General features: G+C 50.0%; 2 protein-coding genes across 3 annotated transcripts; one reads left to right on the top strand and one right to left on the bottom strand.

The window, feature by feature from the left end:
• Positions 1 to 557: 557 nt before the first annotated feature.
• On the top strand, positions 558 to 11,285 carry TTC9C (tetratricopeptide repeat domain 9C). Of its 2 annotated transcripts, XM_089326325.1 has the most exons (4): positions 558 to 667; positions 1,185 to 1,451; positions 5,864 to 6,046; positions 9,669 to 11,285. In XM_089326325.1, the coding sequence occupies exons 2-4, from the start codon at positions 1,214 to 1,216 to the stop codon at positions 9,761 to 9,763; spliced, it is 516 nt and encodes a 171-aa protein (XP_089182451.1). In that variant the 5' UTR covers positions 558 to 667; positions 1,185 to 1,213; the 3' UTR covers positions 9,764 to 11,285. The 2 variants fall into 2 exon arrangements, with proteins under 2 accessions (XP_089182451.1, XP_089182456.1); XM_089326330.1 differs by lacking the exon at positions 1,185 to 1,451 and having other exon boundaries at positions 566 to 667.
• Positions 11,286 to 16,108: 4,823 nt separating this feature from the next.
• Positions 16,109 to 19,883, bottom strand: ZBTB3 (zinc finger and BTB domain containing 3). The gene is made up of 2 exons (XM_008274363.5): positions 19,697 to 19,883; positions 16,109 to 19,421 (listed from the first exon to the last, which is right to left on the bottom strand). The coding sequence occupies exon 2, from the start codon at positions 19,368 to 19,370 to the stop codon at positions 17,748 to 17,750; it is 1,623 nt and encodes a 540-aa protein (XP_008272585.3). The 5' UTR covers positions 19,371 to 19,421; positions 19,697 to 19,883; the 3' UTR covers positions 16,109 to 17,747.

The raw sequence follows: 19,883 nt of genomic DNA, 5'->3' as shown, positions 1-19,883 counted from the left end.
GTGCCCTCGTAGCACGGAAGCGTGTGCGCGCCTGCCTTTCCGTACTTCCAGCGGGGGTCCTGCGCAGCCGCCCGCCCGCCCGCCCTCTCACCACCCAGACTCGCGTCTCACTATTGCTGCGGCCCTTTAGGGCTTGCTCACCACCCCGTTCCCCTGCGGGGCCTGCAGCAGCTAAGCCAGAAGAGAAACTGTTGCAACAGGAAAGCCTACTCGCAATTGTTTCTCTAGCGAGTACGCGAGAGGACCCTCCAGGACCGAGAAATAACCGTAGCCCTCGGCCCTCCTAGTCGCTCAACGCCTCGATTTCTACCCAGCAACAGGAGGCCTAGCTTCGCCTTCCGCCCCCTCTCATTGGCCTGCTTGAATCGGCTCCTGCCGTTATGATTGGTCACCTGTGACCGTGCGGAATTTTCCAATTGGCGAACGCTGTTGGGGGGATTTTTTTTTTCCGCGTCGAACTGCTGGGGAGGCGGAGTCGTTTCTGCGGGATTACTTTTCCGGAGCCGCTTCTGATTGGACGCTTTGGCGGATTGCGCGCGACCCTTTAGACACCAAACGGCCGGGAGCTCTGACCCTTTCCTTTCCGTGCTCCCGGCTGGAAAGCGGAAGCTGGGGGAGGGACTTCCGGCCTCGGGCGTCTGCAAAGGCCGGGGTGTCGGCGGCCTAGGTCGGTGGGCTTGCGTGGGGTGCGCTGCTGCGGACCCCTCCGTGCGGGCTGAGTGCTGGGGCTCTCGGACCTCGCGGCTCGCAGCACAATTACCAACCAAAGCTTGTTAAATGAGGACAAATAAAGCGGGCGGGCGTGCGTGCGGGCCAGCCCCGCGGATTTCTTGTAGCAATTGTCCCCGCCTACTCCCTTGTACTTCCAGGTCGCGGGGGAGGGAGTGCGTCCGACAGAGGGGCGGTGGCGGAGGCTGGGCGCTCGCACGCCTGCCACGGTGCCTTAGTAGGGCCTTCCCCCCCACCCCGGGGTCTCCTCACCCCGCAGTAACCTCCTAGGCTTCGGCCGTGGCCGTCCCCACGTCCTCCTCCTGACCGCCTGCGTGAACGGTTGGAGACTGAAAACTGCTGCAGGGAGCACAGGTGGAGGCTGTACAGAAACACGCCAAGCCCCCCTCCCCGGGGAAGCCCACCCGAGCCAGTCAGGCAGCCCCCGACCCCAGCGCTCCGTTGCCCTGTCGCAGGCCCCGCAAGCGCCGTGGGCGGCAGAGCGATGGAGAAGCGCCTGCAGGAGGCCCAGCTGTATAAAGAAGAGGGGAACCAGCGGTACCGGGAGGGGCGGTACCGCGACGCCGTGAGCCGGTACCACCGAGCTCTGCTTCAGCTGCGGGGCCTGGACCCCAGCCTGCCCTCCCCAATACCCAGTCTGGGGCCTCAGGGCCCGGCTCTCACCCCCGAGCAGGAAAGCCTCCTGCACACCACGCAGACAGACTGCTACAACAACCTAGCGGGTAAGAAGAGGGCGGAGGGCTGGGGAGAGCGCAGCAGGCCAGGCACACGGGCGAGAACTGGCGCTCTGGCTCTGCCCCGAGCTGGCTGCTTCCGGCCTCAGCGACAGCTGCTGCTGTTTTTTAAAGTTTACTTATTTGAAAGAGAAAGGTCTTCCATCCCCTGGGTCACTCCCCCCAATGGCTGCAGACCGCCAGGAGCCTGGAAGCTCAGCCGGGTCTCCCCGTGTGCGCAGGGCCCAAGCATTTGGGCCATCGTCTGCTGCCTTCCCAGGCACGTTAGCAGGGAGCTGGATCAGAAGTGGAGCAGCTGGGACTCACACCGGTGCCCATGTGGGATGCGGGTGTTGCAGGCTGAGGCTTAACCAGCCTTGCCACAACACTGGCCCTGGAGAATTCTGTTTTGTTTTTTTTTTTTTTAATTTATTTTATTTTATTTTTGACAGGCAAAGTGGACAGTGAGAGAGAGACAGAGAGAAAGGTCTTTCTTTACCGTTGGTTCACCCCACAATGGCCTTGGCCGCACCGCGGTGCGCCCGCCGCGGCAGCCACTGGAGGGTGAACCAATGGTAAAGGAAGACCTTTCTCTCTGTCTCTCTCTCACTGTCCACTCTGTCAAAAAAAAAAAAAATTAAAAAAAAAAAAAACCACACAACTTAATGCGTGCCCTCTCCCCCGGTGGGGTTTAGTGGGACCTGCCTATTTGCAGTTTTGAGAAGGTTCCAGGTGATGCAGATGTCCTTAGGAACTTTTCAGGCTACAGGGAAGAACTGAACCTATGATCCAGTCATTGTTTCTTTAGAGAAAAGTTCGGCTGGTGGAGTGGCTCATGTGTAGTCCAGGGTTTGCATAGCTTTTCCTCGTTTTTTTTTCTATTTCCTAAACGTCAGGTAAGTTGGATGACTAGTATCTTCCGTGTCCAGGTAGCCTTGCAGGAAGACGTGGATGCCATAGTTAGTAACACTAGGTTTAACTTCATTAAAAAAAAAAAAAAAAAAAAAAAAAAAGCAGACTCCTTAGGTCTGTTCTGTGCCAGGCAGAATAACCATAGAGCTAATTGACTATTGAAACAGCCCAAGGCCAGAGAAGTTACAAATGGCAATTAAGCTTGGTAATGGTTGTTTTAAAAAGTGATTTTTTTTTTTAAATTGCAATACACAATAGTTGTGGTTGCCTGAAAACCTAGCCTTTTTATAGTATGTGTCCAGTGCTACTCTTAGGCTCAAATAACAATAGTAATTATAGTAGCTATTGTTTTTGTTCATTTAAGTCAACAATTTATTAGGTGCTGAGGATTAGCAGTCCAATAAAACAGACAAGAGCTCTGTCCTCATGGAACAAATCTTCAAGTGGAGGAGAGACAATAAGCAAAAGGACTAGCATACATATAAGGGGGTGATAAGTACTGTAAAGTGGAAAACGGGAGTAGTGACTGCCACAGGCATGGGGGTCTCCAGTGGATAGGCAGGCTCCTACAGAGAACAGTTGTGAAATGCCACTGCCAGACAGGTTAAGCCCTTGTACACACGTTAACCTACGTAAGTATCTGTTGAGACAAATTTGACAGTAAGTGGTGGAGCTAACATTAATCCCAGAGGGGCCAGTATTGTTGCACAGTGGGTTAAGCTGCCGCTGAAGACACCAACATGCTGTATCACAGCACCGGTTCCAGCCGCAGCTGCTCTGTTTCCCATCCAGGTTCCTGCTGAAGTGCCTGGGAAGACTGGATGGTGGCTGAAGTGCTTGGGCCACTGCCTCCCATGTAGGAGGCCAGATTGGACTCTCCTCTCCTCTCCTCTCCTCTCCTCTCCTGCTCTCCTCTCCTCTCCTCTCCTCTCCTGCTCTCATCTCCTCTCCTCTCCTCTCCTTTTTTTTTTTTTTAATAAAGATTTATTTATTTATTTTAAAGCCAGAGTTACAGAGGGAGAGAGATCTTCATGGACCGATTCACTCCCAAATAGCCAAAGCAGCTGGGGATGAGCCAGGCTGAAGCCAGGAGCCAGGAACTCCACCCAGGTCTCCCATGTGTGTGGCAGGTGCCCCAGTACTTTGACAGTCTTGTGCAGCTTTCCCAGGCACAGTAGCAGAGAACTAGATCTGAAGTGGAGCAGCCAGGAAGTGGAGTGCACTTGTGGGACTCTGACATTGCAGGCAGCGTCTTAACTCACAGCACCACCGTGCCAGCCTCCAGGAGGGAGCTCTTACCCCTAAGTTTGCCTTGGCCCAGCCCTGGCTCTTGTAGCCATTTGAGGAGTGAACTAGTGGATGGAATGTCTCTTTATCACTGTGCCTTTTAAATAATAAATCTTTTAAAAAATTTTTTTTGACTCAGAGGTCTTAAGCTTAGAGCTTCAATTGCTATTGCAGAAAGATGTACATTATTAAAGAATCAGATATGTATTAGAGAACTGACCAAATTTCAAGGAAACAAGATGTTTTAGAAATGGGTGCATGTCAGCCGTTGCTGTAGCATAGCGAGTGGAGCCGCCACCTGCAGTGCCGACATCCCATAAGGGTGCCAGTTCAAGTCCCAGCTGCTCCACTTCTGATCTAGCTCTCTGCTATGGCCTGGGAAAGCAGTAGAAGCTGGTCCAAGTCCTTGGGCCCCTGCCCCCACGTGGAGACCTGGAGGAAGCTCCTGGTTCCTGGCTTTGGATCGGCACAGCTCTGGCTCTTGTGGCCAATTAGGAAGTGAACCAGCGGATGGAAGACCTTGCTTTCTCTCTCTCTCTAACTCTGCCTTTCAAAACAATAAATGAATCTTTAAAAAAAAATAAAATAAAAAGAAATGGATGCATGTAAATATGCTGACTCCTCAGGTGGACGTGAGGGTGGAGACTATGCCATTTGAGCCTTTGGGAGTGCTTGGTAGGTGTTCCGTGAAGGCTTACTGAATTAAAGGTGTTCCTGTATCCAGTACTTGTAGCATGTCAGGCAGCTTATTTACATTCTCTCTCATCCTCACAAAAATTTTACAAAGTACTTACCATTTATTTCCCCCATTTTACAGATGAGGAAATCAGGTCATGTCACTGCCTAAAATGTCCCACCCTTAGGAGAAAATCCAAACCCTGCCCTCTGCCTTCGGGCCTGGTGACCTGAATCTTCCGTGCACTGAAGGCTGAAAGGACATTTCCACCTTCAGTTCTCTTCTCTCAGTCTGGAATGCATGGCCCTTGTCATTCAGATCTTGGCTCAAAGGGAGTTTGGGGGGTGGTGTTTATTTGCAGTGGTCTGCCTTGGGCTGAGACTGAAGCCAGAAACTGGGAGTTTTATTCCAGTTCTCCCATGTGGGTGGTGGGAACCCAACCACTTGAGCCGCATTAGCAGGAAGCTGGAATTAGGGCCGAAAGCTGGGGGTGAAACCCAGGTATTCTGATGTGGGTCACAGGCTTCTCAGCCAGCATCTTGACTGCGAGGACTTCTGTCACCAAGCTGTGCCCTGACGTGGGTGCCTCTCTAACCCAGCAGTTTTATTTGCCTCAGAGCACTCTTACAAATTCATTCGTTCATTACTTCTCCTCCCACTTGGGGACTAGGATGCAAGCTCTGTTGAGTCATCAAGCTGTCCGCCTTGTTCCTCTAGTCCTCTGCTTTTAGTGTAGTGCCCAGCACATGGTCCACACCCAGTAACTAGCTGTGAAGTCAGTCAGTGAAGCTAGGGTGATGTATCGCTGGAAAATGTCTGACCACTTGGGTGCAGTAGAGGGGTTGCAGACATAAGCCCAGATCCTTCACTCTCCTCATCAGCCTGCGTTATTCTTGAAGTCTTCCTAAATCATCCAAGAAAACCATGACATGAAATGTCACAGAATGAGGATGACTTGGGGGTGAGGAGAGGACTTTGTTTACCTTTCATACTTAGTCCACCTGGGAGCCGTAGGATCTTGGACAAGTTACTGCTGTGAGCCTCGATGCCTTCACGTGTTAAATGGAAGTGGTAACACCCATTTTCTGGTGCGGATGAGAGGGTGAAACCAGAGTGTGTATAGCAAACACGCAGTTGCTTTCTGTTTCTTCACACAGTGTATGCCAACTGTTGTGGACAAAACTGCAGTACGAGGACAGTGGTGACATGGGGAGAGGGGGAGGGATTCAGGACACAGTGCCTTGGGTAGAAGAGATGCAATGAAGAATGTTAAATAAGTTATGTATAAATGAAGTATACCCTGGCCACTGTCCTAGCTGCACCGAGCACAACGCTAACACAGTCCTAGAAGACAATTGGCCGATCCCGAAGTTGAAAGTGATGGTGTGAAGCTTTTCTTCACTGCTGCACCTCCCGCCTACAGTGGTGTCTGGCACCTGGGAGATGCCTTCAGTATTTATTAGAAGAGTAAATGTCAGTATCATCCTAGGCTTGGTATAATCGAGTCTTCCTCTGTTTTCTCCCCCATTTTAATTGGCCCCTTTAGCCTGCCTCCTTCAGATGGAACCAGTGAACTACGAGCGTGTGAGAGAGTACAGTCAGAAAGTCCTGGAACGGCAGCCTGATAACGCCAAGGCCTTGTATCGGGCTGGAGTAGCCTTTTTCCATCTACAAGACTACGACCAGGCTCGGCACTACCTCCTGGCTGCCGTCAGCAGGCAGCCCAAAGGTAAGCGAGGAGGGCATTCGAGTGGGAAGGATGAACAGAACTGTCCTGGTGAGGTGATGTCTGTGGAAAGAGGGTTTTTATCCTTTCAATCTGTTGGTTTTGGGGGGTGCGGTGGGAACAGGTAATATAGTCACATGCTTCAAAATTCAAAAAGTATAAAAAGGCTGGGGCCGGCACTGTGGCGTAGTGGGTTAAGCCACTGTCTGAAGCACCACCAGCATCCCATATGGGCGTTGGTTGGAGTGCTGACTGCTCCACTTCCAGTTCAGCTTCCTGCCAATGTACCTGGGAAAGCAGTCAGGATGGCCCAGGTGCTTGGGTCCCTGCACCAAAGTAGGAGAACTGGAGGAGGCTCCTGGCTCCTGTCTTCAGCCTGGCCCAGCCCCAGCCATTGCAGCCATTTGGGGAGTGAGCCAGTGGATGGAAGATCTCTGTCTCTTCTTGCTGTAACGCTGCCTTCCAAATAAATACAATAAAACTCTTAAAAAAAAAAAAAAGGTATACAGTGAACAGACCATTATGCTCCTGTGTTCTTTTAGCACAGGAAAACAATATTTTATTTATATCCTCAGGAAGTATTTATGCTTAAACATATATGTGTGTGTATGTATAATGTATGTATACATAATGTATATATATGAGATACATAAAGGAATATATCTATTTCAAAAAGTTTGGGAAATTGGAGTTAAAAGATAGATTTTGGTATAAAAAATTTTGAAATATAGGAATTTTTGTTGTTTTGTGAGACAGCAAGTGAGCAAGTGAGTGCTCTCCTCCACCAGCTCAGTACCCAAAGCCCACAAGGAGGGAGGTGGGTGGACTAGGGCTGAAGCTGGTCGAGATCTCCCACACGAGTGGCAGGAACGTCCCTGCTGCTTCCTAGGATTTGAATTAGCAGGAAGCTGGAATGAGGAGCAGGCTGGGAATCAAACCCAAATACTCTAATGAGGAGCCCAGGCAGCTTAACTGCCAGGCTAAACGCCTGCTCCTACACTTTTTTTATAATCATTTTCCATTAACTTTTTGAAGACCTCTCACATGCATGGATTTCAAAGGTGTATGGCACCAAAATAAACATTATCTTGTAATTCCATCTTCCACAGAGTTTGTGAAATCCATATGATAAAGCAGTCAGCATGGGGGCATTATTGAAAGCATTGTTTTTCAAGGTTCTGTTCATAACCTTCAAGAGCGTGGCTGGAACAGGACATCCCCATGGGTAAAATTGGCAATACTCATGCTGCCAGCTCCCCAGCTGGGTTCTGGCCCATCATTTCATCCTTTTGCTCAGCTAACCCCAGGTGTGACCTAGATAAGAGCATGCCTACTGAGAGAGAATTTGACACTTAGTACTTTGTTTCCAAGGCAAAAAGGCTATTATGAGGTGGATGACAGACTTCATTCCTGTGTTCGTTTTCCTGTGCTGCTTGTTCCAACACAGAAAATCGTCTCCTGTTTTGCATTCTCACATAGAACAGCCACTGGGTGCAAGAAGCAGAGTGTCCCCAACAGCAAGGCCTCCTTAACTTACATGAATGGGGAAACCATTATGTTTTTTTTTTTTTTTTTTTTTGACAGGCAGAGTGGACAGTGAGAGAGAGAGAGAGAGAGAGAAAGGTCTTCCTTTGCCGTTGGTTCACCCTCCAATGGCCGCCGCGGCCAGCGCGATGTGGCCGGCGCACCGCACTGATCCGATGGCAGGAGCCAGGAGCCAGGTGCTTTTCCTGGTCTCCCATGGGGTGCAGGGCCCAAGCACCTGGGCCATCCTCCACTGCACTCCCTGGCCACAGCAGAGGGCTGGCCTGGAAGAGGGGCAACCGGGACAGAATCCGGCGCCCCGACCGGGACTAGAACCTGGTGTGCCGGCGCCGCTAGGCGGAGGATTAGCCTAGTGAGCCGCGGCGCCGGCTGTATTTTTTTTATTATTTTTATTTTTTTGACAGGCAGAGTGGACAGTGAGAGAGAGAGACAGAGAGAAAGGTCTTCCTTTGCCGTTGGTTCACCCTCCAGTGGCCGCCGCGGCTGGCACGCTGCGGCCGGCACACGGCACTGATCCGATGGCAGGAGCCAGGTACTTATCCTGGTCTCCCATGGGGTTCAGGGCCCAAGCACTTGGGCCATCCTCCACTGCACTCCCTGGCCACAGTAGAGAGCTGGCCTGGAAGAGGGGCAACCGGGACAGAATCCGGCGCCCCAAACGGACTAGAACCCGGTGTGCCGGCGCCACAAGGCGGAGGATTAGCCCAGTGAGCCGCAGCGCCGGCCGAAACCATTACGTATTAACAAATATATAAAATATGAGCCACTTGTTCATGTCCGTTACCTGCAGAGTCTTCAGCGACTCCATGGAAAGTGCACAATATAAAGCAAAAGTGCATGCAGTACATGGATTTCAAAATTTTTCTGTACCAAAGTCATCTTTAAAAAAATTTTTTTTTAAATTTTTATTTATTTGAAAGGCAGAGTGACTGAGGGGGAGAGAGAGAGAGATCTTGCATCTGCTGGTTCACTCACCAAATGTCTGCAACAGCCAGGGCCAGGCTAAAACTAGGAGTCCAGAACTCCATCTAGGTCTCCCATGCAGGTGGCAGGGATGCAAGTACTGGAGCCACCACCTGCTACCTCCCAGCACATTAGAAGGAGCCTAGATCAGAAGTGGAGCGGAGACTCCAACCCAGGCACTCTGATTCAGGTTATAGGCATCCCGAGTGGTATCCTAACTGCTCTGCCAAACGCCAGTCCCTGAACTTAACTTTTTAATTTCACATTTCTGTGAGCTTTTTAAAGTATCTTTGTGCATAGATTAACTACCATCTAAATGAATAGTATCTTTAGAGGCTCTGCTATAATGATAACTGTTTCATCAAATGTCCCCAAGAGTAACTCCCTTTTGTGACAAAATTAGCAACCAGCTTAGCTTTCTATAGATTTTTTTGTTTTGTTTTGTTTTTTTGTTTTTTGACAGGCAGAGTGGACAGTGAGAGAGAGAGAGACAGAGAGAAAGGTCTTCCTTTGCTGTTGGTTCACCCTCCAATGGCCGCCATGGCCGGCGCACCGCGCTGATCCGATGGCAGGAGCCAGGTGCTTCTGGTCTCCCATGGGGTGCAGGGCCCAAGCACTTGGGCCATCCTCCACTACACTCCCTGGCCACAGTAGAGAGCTGGCCTGGAAGAGGGGCAACCGGGACAGAATCCAGTGTGCTGGCGCCACTAGGTGGAGGATTAGCCTGTTGAGCTGCGGTGCCGGCCAGCTTTCTATAGATTTTAAAAACAAAATGGAGGCTGGCCCTTGGCACAGCAGATGATGCCTCAAGTGCTTGGGTCCCTGCCGCCTGTGTGGCTCCTGGCTCCCGCCTGGCCCAGCCCTGGCTGTTGTAGGAGTGAACCAGTAGAAGGAAGATCTCTCTCCATCTATCTCTGTCTGTCTCTCTGCCTTTAAAACAAGAGAAAAAAGTAAAAATTCAAACTGATATTAACAAGATGCACTATTGCACAGAATGACTGTGATATATCCAGATCTTGGGGAGGGGAAAATGGGAGTGGGTTGGCAGTCCTCACCTGCCCCCCAGTGTAACTCTGGTCTAACTGCCTCTTACTTGCCTTCTCCTTCTCCTTCCAAGATGCCAACGTCCGGCGGTACCTCCAGCTGACACAGTCAGAACTCAACAGCTACCACAGGAAAGAGAAGCAGCTCTACCTGGGCATGTTTGGCTAACGAAGCAGGAAAATCGCCTTCACTTGAACTTAGATGGGCCATTGCAGACCCACCCAGGGGAAACCTGAGCCTCCACCGCAGAAATTTACCCTATACCTCTGACCCCAGGTGGATTTCTGTTTTGTTTCCAGTTTTGCACAGCCTGTTAACAATGTATAATCTGTGTCTTTTGTTGTTGTCTATCATGTATGTATTTTTACAGCTCTCACTCAGTACATGTTCCATTGGAGATTTTTGCCTTGAGAAATAGAATCAGAAAACATTCATCCACTAAGGGTGGAATAATCTTATCTCTGGCACACTTTAATAATAGTTGTTGCTAGATGCATTCATATGCAGGCTAAAGGCTGGCAGAGGATGAAATAGTAAAGAAAGACATTTATTTTCTTAGATGGCCAAAGCCAAACTAGGAAGTATGTTTTTTGTGAAACCAGACAATTATAAATTGGGCCCAAATGTATTAAAATGACAGATTTTAAGTTGACCATTTTGGGTTTATTTCTTATTTTCCTTAGTATTTCACACACATTCATATCCTTTTTCTCCCCCTACAAAAGTATGTGGTGTCTATTTTTCTTTCATGTAATTTCTTGTCTTTCTGATTGTTCATATTCTGATCATTATCAGAGTATACTTACTTTCTCATTAGACTATTCTGTCTTAAAACTTCTGAGTCAAGGATTTAAGTGTTAATTTTATAAGCCTTCAGCCATCATGCCAAAAAAAGAGAAACCACCCAAGTAAACATTTTAATGTGTAAGAGGCACATATCTGTAGCATGTACACTTCTCTAACAAAGGAAAGATGGAACACCAAGTCTTCTAGAAACAGTACCATGGTGAAGTAGAGTAAAAACAAATCTGTTCTGTGCCTCTCACCATGTGTCTTGCAAGAGCTCAGGTCCAGACAGAGGAGACAAACCATGAGGAAGGGCTGCTCCCGCTTAGTGCCTGTCAGTCACCCCATGGAACTCTCTGGAAGCTAAGTTGGCCATGGGTACAGTTTGCAGATCTAGGCTGCATCGATCAGGAGCCCCTTTCTCATCCTATTTATTTGTCCTGCACCTTAATAAGTCAAGGTAATGAGCATGTGTCGTTAGCCACCATATAACCACAGAACAGGTTTCAGCTAGAAAAAACAAACCAACCCAAATACACACAAAAATCCCTTAGCCCTTTATCAGTAACACTTTCTCTTCCTACAGCCTAGACTCCTCTTTATTCCTCTCTCTATATCTTTAAACAATACAACTATCAGCTTACAAGAAGTTTTTCTAGTAAATAATCTTATCAAGTGCAAGGACAGAACTAATAAAAGTAAATTGTCTTACTGCTCTCCCAAGCTTCTGACATTGCTAAGCTTACATTTCTTGGCCACATTTTGTCATGGTTGCATGCTTTGTTTGCTTTGGGCTGGTTTTGCTTTCTGATCTCTGTTTTATTTCAAAGACTTGATGTTATAATAAGCTGTCTTCTACATCAGTAAGGAAAAAAATAAAAAATTTAAAAATGTATTTTAGAAATTGATTGCACTGATCTTTTTTATTAGCACCACTAAGAGCACAATGGTCAGGCTTACATTTCAGATTTTATTTCAAAGCCCCGCTCATAAGGGATGAAAATGAACAGGAGAGTGGACTATGGCAGGCAGTTTGAAGCAGGTCTTGAGGAGGTCTGACAAGTCTGCATCCTGAAGGAATCAACCGGAGGGTGCCCACCTCTGTATTCAGAAGTTGGTAGGGGGGTGGCTGTTCACCTTCCCAGTGCTTAATTGTTGCCCCACGCGGGAGCTGAAGGTTCTGAGTGAAGAGAAAGCATTCACGGAGGATGTGAAGGTCACCTTTGGCACCCAAGGGAACGTGTACAACAGGGTTTCCCAAACTCATACCCACCACCTTCACAATTTTTTTTTTTTTTTTTTTTTTTTTTTTTTTTTGACAGGCAGAGTGGACAGTGAGAGAGAGAGACAGAGAGAAAGGTCTTCCTTTTGCCGTTGGTTCACCCTCCAATGGCCGCCACGGCCGGCGCGCTGCGGCCGGCGCACCGCGCTGATCCGATGGCAGGAGCCAGGAGCCAGGTGCTTTTCCTGGTCTCCCATGGGGTGCAGGGCCCAAGCACCTGGGCCATCCTCCACTGCACTCCCGGGCCACAGCAGAGGGCTGGCCTGGAAGAGGGGCAACCGGGACAGAATCCGGTGCCCCGACCGGGACTAGAACCCGGTGTGCCGGCGCCGCTAGGCGGAGGATTAGCCTAGTGAGCCGCGGCGCCGGCCCCACCACCTTCACAATTTTGCCCAGACCACGTTACCTACTCCCTAAACTACTATTTAGTCATAATCTTATTTAAATATCTATCTTTAAAGGGATCCTTTGGACGCCAGAACATTGAACACTATAGGGGTATGATCTGCAAACTCCAGCCTACCAAACCATAAAACAAACAGCTATGTTTTTTCCAACAAATAAACTGCAAAGACAAAGTATTAAAAGAAGCTTAAGAGACAATGACATTGATGTAGTTTGGATTCTGGCTTGAAATAAAAACAATTAAAAGTATGAGATAATCAGGGAAACACGAATTGTCAGTTAAGTGTGAAAATGGTATTTGGTCTTTATTTTTTTTTTTTAAGATTTATTTATTTATTTGAAAGAGTTACACAGAGAGAGGAGAGGCAGAGAGAGAGGTCTTCCTTCTGTTGGTTCACTCCCCAAATGGCCACAACAGCCAGAGCTGCGCTGATCTGAAGCCAGGAGCCAGGAACTTCTTACAGGTCTCCCACGCAGGTGCAGGAGCCCAAGGATTTGGGCCATCTTCTACTGCTTTCCCAGGCCATAGCAGAGAGCTAGATCAGAAGTGGAGCAGCCAGGACTCAAACCGGCACCCATATGGGATGCCGGTGCTTCAGGCCAGGACGTTAACCCTCTGCGCCACAGCAACGGCCCCTTGGTCTTTATTTTTTAAAGAGTTCTTTTAGAGATACATACTCAGATTTCTTACTAGAGCGGACTTTGTATCACTTGCCAAGAAAAAGAAAGCATAAAAATATATTTTAAATACAAAAGTGTTAGTAGATGTCCAAATAGTAATTTTTGGAAACTCTGACTTTGAAATAAAAATCCAGTGCGAAGGCTGAAACCATTTTGTGAAGCCAAGTTTGGTCAGGTGTCTGATCAATAGAGGTATTAGATACCAAGCAAAGGCATACACTCAGAAAATAGCCAATCAAGAAATGAGATCACAAACTAGAAATCTCAAATATATATTATATATTAAAAAAGAGAAAAGGGTTGTTCAAAAACTAAGCTTGTGGCTCACAAGCAAGCAAGTTCTCAGGGTGAGACTCCAAACAGTTTGGGACTGGACCCATCCATAGACAGACAGGATTTTGGATTAGTGTAAGGAAGCATTGCATCTGACAACTACAAGCAGGACTGTTCAACAGTAGGCTTCCTGTGAGGATAGTGAGTGCTCTTCGAAGCACAGGTTGGTAACATCTAGCAAAAGAAGGATCCCCATGTGAGGAAATTAGATGGGTTCATCTCTAGGAGCCTGTGGTTCCATGAATCCTTGGGAGAACAGCAAGCGCTGTGGAAACAAGAGAACTCTGTTGATCACGCCTCTACAAACGTCCTCCTGTCCCACAGATAAGCAGCCCACACCGGCCTAAAATGGGTTTGATTACTGTTTGAAAGGCCTTGCAAATGAATGCCTGCCACTTGCAATGAATGATGCGCTGTATCTTGGGAACCAAAAGCAAACGCTTGTTCTGCAAGAGACTCTTGCCAGTAACAGGGCCTCTTCACTTTAGTATCACACATGACATGATCGCAGCATGGCTGCGACAATGGTTACCATGTTCCTGACTGTCCAGACACATTACATGCAGTATATATAAGCAGACATATTTATGCCTTGCTTTTAGGAACTGATCTTTCAAGGTAACTGATTTTCTTTCTCCAGCTGTTTTTTTTATTTATTTATTTAAAATTTTATTTGAAAGGCAGAGTTAACGAGAGAGACAGAAACAGAGACAGAGACAGAAGATATTTTTGATCCACTGGCTCACTCCCCAAACTGCCGCAACAGCCAAGTCTGGGCCAGACTGAAATTTGGAGCCAAGGGCTTCTTCTGGGGTACCCACGTGGGTGCAGAGATCCAAGCACTTGCACATCTTCTGTTACTTTCCCAGGGACATTAGCAGGGAGCTGGAACAAAAGTGGAGCAGGGTCTATTGCTGTGGCATAGCAGGTAAAGCTGCCACCTGCAGCTCCAGCATCAAATATGGGTGCCAGCTGAGTCCCAGCTGCTCTACTTCCCTAGATCTAGCTCCCTGCTAATGTACCTGGGAAAGCAGCAGAAGATGGCCCAACTCCTTGGGCCCCTGCAACCACATAAGTGACCCAGAAGAAGCTCCTAGCTCCTGGCTTCTGATTGGCCCAGCTCTGGCTGTTGCAACCATTTGGGGAGTGAACCAGCAGATGGAAGATCTGACTTTCTCACTTTGTCTCTGCAATTCTGCCTTTCAGGGGGGAAAAAAAAAATTGAAGCAGTCAGGACTGGAACTAGCACCCATATGGTGCTGCCATTACAGGCAGCAGGTTAACCTGCTACACCACAAAACTGGCCCCTGTGTCTTTTAAAATTGAGATATAATTCATAGGCCATAAAATCCACCCTTTTGAGGGCAGAGAGAGAAAATCCTTCCATCTGCTGGTTCACCACCCCAAATGCCCGCAATAGTTAGGCTGGAGCAGGCGAAAGCCAGGAGCTGAGAACTCCATCCAAGTCTCAAACACGGGTCACTGGAGCATTATCTGCTGCCTCCCAGGATGCTAAGGGCTGGGATCTGGAACCTGAAGCAGAGCCAGGGCTTGAATCCGGGCACTCTGAAAACGAGGTGCAGGTATCCCAGGTGGCATCACCCACTGCACTCAATGTCCATGCCTTACTTAAAAAGATCATTTGAGAAGCAGACAGAGCTCCCACGCCAGTACACTCCCCAGATGCCCACAGTGGCTCTCAGCTGGCATCAACCCCAGAAGTCAAAAACTCAATCTAGGTTTTCCATGTGAGTGGCAGGAATCCAATCAACTTTGGGCAGTCACTGCTGCCTCCCAGGTCTGCGTTAATAGAAAGCTGGATTCAGGAGTCAGGGCCAGGACTCAAACCCAGGAACTCAGATGCGGGATGCACCTTAACTACTAAGTAGGCCAAAGGCGTGTGCCCTCTTATAGGCATTTTGATTTGCTACAATTTACTATGGAAGGCCTTGGAAAAGGTGTTCCACTCAGCTAGAACAGCTATTTATTTGGATCTTGCCTTGTCTCAGGAAGGAATGAAGGCAGTAATATATTTGCATAAATAAAATTAGAAGCTATTTAAAAGATAAAGTAGGTTATTCCAACACAAGGAATGTGTAAGGAATAGAATTTTTTTTTTTTTTTTTTTTGACAGGCAGAGTGGACAGTGAGAGAGAGAGAGACAGGGAGAAAGGTCTTCCTTTGCCGTTAGTTCACCCTCCAATGGCCGCTGCAGCCGGCGCACCGCGCTGATCCGATGGCAGGAGCCAGGTACTTATCCTGGTCTCCCATGGGGTGCAGGGCCCAAGCACTTGGGCCATCCTCCACTGCACTCCCTGGCCACAGCAGAGAGCTGGCCTGGAAGAGGGGCAACCGGGACAGAATCCGGTGCCCCGACCGGGACTAGAACCCGGTGTGCCGGCGCCACAAGGCGGAAGATTAGCCTAGTGAGCCGCGGCGCCGGCAGAATTCACTCTTTAAGCAACAGAAATGTTAAGCATCATATTTCGCTCCCCCTGATGCCACAGTTAAGGAGTTCTCTTTGGCCAGTTTTTTTTTTTTTTTTTTTTTTTTGACAGGTAGAGTTAGCGAGAGAGAGAGAGAGAGAGAGAGAGAGAGAGAGAGAAAGGTCTTCCTTCCGTTGGTGCACCCCCTAAATGGCTGCCACGGCCGGCACTGCACCGATCTGAAGCCAGGAGCCAGGTGCCTCGTGCCTCCTCCGGGTTTCCCATGGGAGTGCAGGAGCCCAAGCACTTGGGCCATCCTCCACTGGCTTCCCGGGCCACAGCAGAGAGCCAGACTGGAAGAGGAGCAACGGGGACTAGAACCCGGTGCCCATATGGGATGCCAGCGCCGAAGGTGAAGGATTAACCAAGTGAGCCACGGCGCCAGTCCCATCTTTGGCCAGTTCTTTGCTGTTCAGTTCCTTCTCCTTCCTGTAACTTAAAAACAGTGGCTTGTTAGGGAGATCTCACAGTGCTGAATATGCCATGCAGGCTCACAAAGAGAGAAAAGAAATTAGGAAAGTGGACTTGTACTCATAGTTGTTTTTTTGTTTTTTGTTTTTTTTTTAATTTTTTGACAGGCAGAGTGGACACTGAGAAAGAGAGACAGAGAGAAAGGTCTTCCTTTGCCGTTGGTTCACCCTCCAATGGCCGCTGTGGCCGGCGCACCGCGCTGATCCGATGGCAGGAGCCAGGTACTTATCCTGGTCTCCCATGGGGTACAGGGCCCAAGCACTTGGGCCATCCTCCACTGCACTCCCTGGCCACAGCAGAGAGCTGGCCTGGAAGAGGGGCAACCGGGACAGAATCCGGCGCCCTAACTGGGACTAGAACCCGGTGTGCCAGCGCCGCAAGGTGGAGGATTACCCTAGTGAGCCGTGGCACCGGCCTGTACTCATAGTTTAACCTTGGTACTGAGGTCCTCAGGTACCAAGGAGAGGATCTGTATGGACCCAGCTAGTCCTCGGCCTCAGCTCTGCTCCTCCTCTCGGGCTAGGCAGACCCTTTTCTTAATTCCTAGAGCCCTTCTGTTGCTCATCACATAGCGCCCCAGCCCCCATTCAACTGCTATGCCCACTGGTCAACAACCACCTATGTGACCTTAGGTAAGCAAGAGAACCCCTGTAGGCTTTTGTCATCACCCTTATAAAGTGAGGGGTAGAACTGGATGAACTCCTAAGACCCTCCCAAGCAGAGTTTCTTGCGTCAGCTTTCCCCAGTCCCCATTTCCACACCACCATAGGCCCTCACCTTCCCCAATAATCTATCACCATGTGGCCCAGTGCTTTGCGCCTTCCCAGTTTCTCTTCTGTTTCCAAAGACCTCAATTCACATTTATGACATGTAGGCCAAAATATCAAGTCATCAGTACCTGTTGAGACAATCACCCAAAGGCCTTTCTGTGTAGAAAGCAGAGGTAACAAGGGAACAAAGCCACTCAAAAGGGACAAAAGAAGAAAAACAATAGTTCTCCATTAATTACCTTCATCAATATCTTAAACCAACACGCATGGTGTTTGGAGTCACAAGCCAGGTTCAAATCCTGATTCGCCCCTTAACCAGCTCTGTGACTGTCACCAAGTTAACTTTGGATTTTTATTCTTAAAGTTGTCTAAAAAAAAAAAAAAAATTCACACACGGTGTGTGTGTGAATGTTAACACCCAATACCCCATAAAGTTGTTGAGCATCAAATGAATATTTATATGAAGTACTTAAAACAGCCCAGAACACAGTTACAATAAAAAACCATAATTGTGTAAGAGTCCCTAGTTTGCATATTTTCCTAAGTCTCCATTGCCTTCTGCCTTTTTCCTCATAAGCAATCCGACCCCTACCCCTATGCCAAGTACAGATGGGGGGATTCATAAAGAACTGGAGGAGGGTATGAGGCGTGCGGGTTTGTGGAAGAAACCAGCCAACACCAGTCCAAAGAGAGACTTTCACTGCTAGCTTTATATTTCAAAACATAGAGTTGAGAAGCAATCACACCTCAAGGAATTCCCCGTGCACTTGGAGAGAGCGGAATGATACACTCTGCCCCATAATGTCCTGCGTATCTGGCTGAGCAAAGAAAAGTAGGGACTTTCAACCTGGCGGCACTGGCGTGCCGTCACTCAGCCAGAGCGATGCCATGTAAGGGCAGCAAGTGCAGGCTGGCATCAGCTCACGCACCCCCAAACGTCAGTTTTTGGGGCCAAGTACAAAATCTTTGGGTGGTCCTCCACCACTGCTGCTCTGCCTGTCTGCTGTCGGGGAGCCCGGGAGGGGCTGGACGCCTAGAATGCAGCCAGCCTCCGGATCCGGCTTACTGCGTTTGGCCAGGTCCTCATTGTGAGCCTTGCGGATGTGGCGGTAGAGGTCCCCTGACTGCGTGTAGCTGCGCAGGCAGTAGCGGCACTCGTAGGGTCGCTCTCGGGTGTGCACAGTGGCGTGTCGCCGCAGTGTGTAAGAGCACGAGAAGGTCTTCCCACATGTCTTGCAGGTGGGAACATCTTCAGTAAAAACGCCAAAGCTTCCTGGGGTTGCTTCATACTCAGAAGGCGGGTAAAGCGGCTCGTGCAGGGCTGGGGGTGCAGGCAGGGGAGAGGTCACCAGTCCTCGATGATACTGCCCCGGGCCTGGCAGCAGATGGTACGGCAGATGAGGGTCAGGAGGCAGGAAGTGGTCACTCGGCCCCACCTCTGCCAGTCCTGCTGCCCCTGGCTCCTCAAAAGCCTCTGGCTGGGAGGGTTGTCCACCATAAACAGCTCCTCCAGGTGGAAACAGTCCTTCAGGATCCTGGGGCTGTCCATCCGAAACATCCGTCTCCTCATCTGAGATCACAATAGCTTCCACTTTCACCTGGACCAGCTCAGCTTCAGCTGGGGCTGGAGCCTGGGCTGGAATTGGGGCTGAGGTCGGGCCTGGGGCCGGGGCCGGGGCCGGGGCCGGGGCAGGAGCCGGAGCCGGGGCCGGGGCCGGGGCCGGGGCTGGGACTGCAGCTGGGGGATAGAAGCCTTGCAATGGTCCTCCAGTCTCCCTCGGTTCCACCACCCTCAGACTCTCAGGGCCCATGTCAAGAGGCGTCAGGGACTCCACGGAAACAGCTGGGAGACCAGAAGAGAAGTAGTTTGCAGGAATTGTCTCCGTTGAGCTACTGGGGCTGGCAAGAGAGAGATCAGCCACTGGTGGGGGAGGTGCCCGGAGATGTGGTGAGTCAACCTCCATGCCGGGCTGTGTGGTATCAGCCCCGCCAAGCATCGGTGGCTCATCTGGAGGGCGGACGTTAGGCGAGGGGACGGCTGGGCCTTTCCATTCCTCTTTGCCCCAGTGGCCCGATGTCTCAGCAGATGCCAGGGAAGGCTGGGGGCCACGGGAAGTGCTGGACAAAAACTCCAAACTGGGGGGCTGTGAGTTGGTCTCCTCCTCCTTCTTGGTACTGTCTGCTTCCGTCAGGGCCCGGGCTTGCAGCCGCTGCTTGCACACCTTAACAATGTCGTTCATATGCAAATAGCTGGCAGCAGCGAGCACGTCCTCCAGCGGGGTATCCCCCCTGAGGGCCAGCTGGCCGGCATACATAAAATCCAGAAGCAACCCAAAAGCAGGGGCTGTGACAATCTCATTGTGAATACACACCAGATCCTTCTTGTCCAGTTCCCGCTCCTTGTAGAAAAGCTGGAAGAACGGGCTGCACGAGGCCAGCACAGCCCGATGGGCTAGGAACTGGGTGCTACCCACCATCACGGTGCAGTCACAAAGGAAACCCTGGGACTGCTGCTCCCGGAGGCTCTGCAGCAGCTGCTGACTGTGTTCTGGGAACTCCATAGCATCCCACGGAGGGAAAGAGGCCCAAGAAAGGTCCCCACCAGTTGCTCCCTGGGAAGAGAGGACAGTGGGTTAGGGCAGACAACTTCCCCCGCAGCCTGAACGTTAGCCCTTAACTATCGCTTGCCACCCCAAGGCCTCTGGCAACACAATCCCGACCCCAAGACACTCGCTTAAGTTACTACCCGGCTCTCTCCTAGATCACACCCAAAGATCTATTAGCTCCGCCCCCTCGGCCTAACCTTTACAAGCCCCGCCCCCGTTCACCATAGCCCTGCCCCCGGAAGTCCCGCCCCCTAACCAGCCTCCGCTTCCTCGATGCCCACCCGGTAGCTTCCAGCGGTTCCTCCAACTAGCAGTCTCTTTTGCTCCCAGGCCTTCCCGGGCGATGCCTCTACGCCCCACTTCTGGAAGTCCCTGAGCTTCTCCTTCTCGCATTCCAGGGTCTAAAGACTGCCAGGGTGGGAACTAGCAGAGAAAGCTGATCCCTCACCCACCACCCAGCAGCCACCA

The sequence above is a fragment of the Oryctolagus cuniculus genome, chromosome 1 (assembly GCF_051225735.1).
Source record: "Oryctolagus cuniculus isolate XC-2025 breed Fujian yellow rabbit chromosome 1, ASM5122573v1, whole genome shotgun sequence".
Classification (NCBI taxonomy): domain Eukaryota; kingdom Metazoa; phylum Chordata; class Mammalia; order Lagomorpha; family Leporidae; genus Oryctolagus; species Oryctolagus cuniculus.
The sequence above is the reverse complement of the archived record's forward strand: the minus strand, read 5'-3'. Positions and strand labels throughout refer to the sequence as shown.

What these genes read in the sequence shown, in the direction of transcription:
- TTC9C (XM_089326325.1), top strand. Translation starts at nt 1,214, where the DNA reads ATGGAGAAGCGCCTGCAGGAGGCCCAGCTGTATAAAGAAGAGGGGAAC. An exon ending in CTGCTACAACAACCTAGCGG is followed by an intron (nt 1,452 to 5,863) that starts GTAAGAAGAGGG and finishes TGGCCCCTTTAG; the next exon opens with CCTGCCTCCTTCAGATGGAA. An exon ending in CGTCAGCAGGCAGCCCAAAG is followed by an intron (nt 6,047 to 9,668) that starts GTAAGCGAGGAG and finishes TCTCCTTCCAAG; the next exon opens with ATGCCAACGTCCGGCGGTAC.
- ZBTB3 (XM_008274363.5), bottom strand. Translation starts at nt 19,370, where the DNA reads ATGGAGTTCCCAGAACACAGTCAGCAGCTGCTGCAGAGCCTCCGGGAG.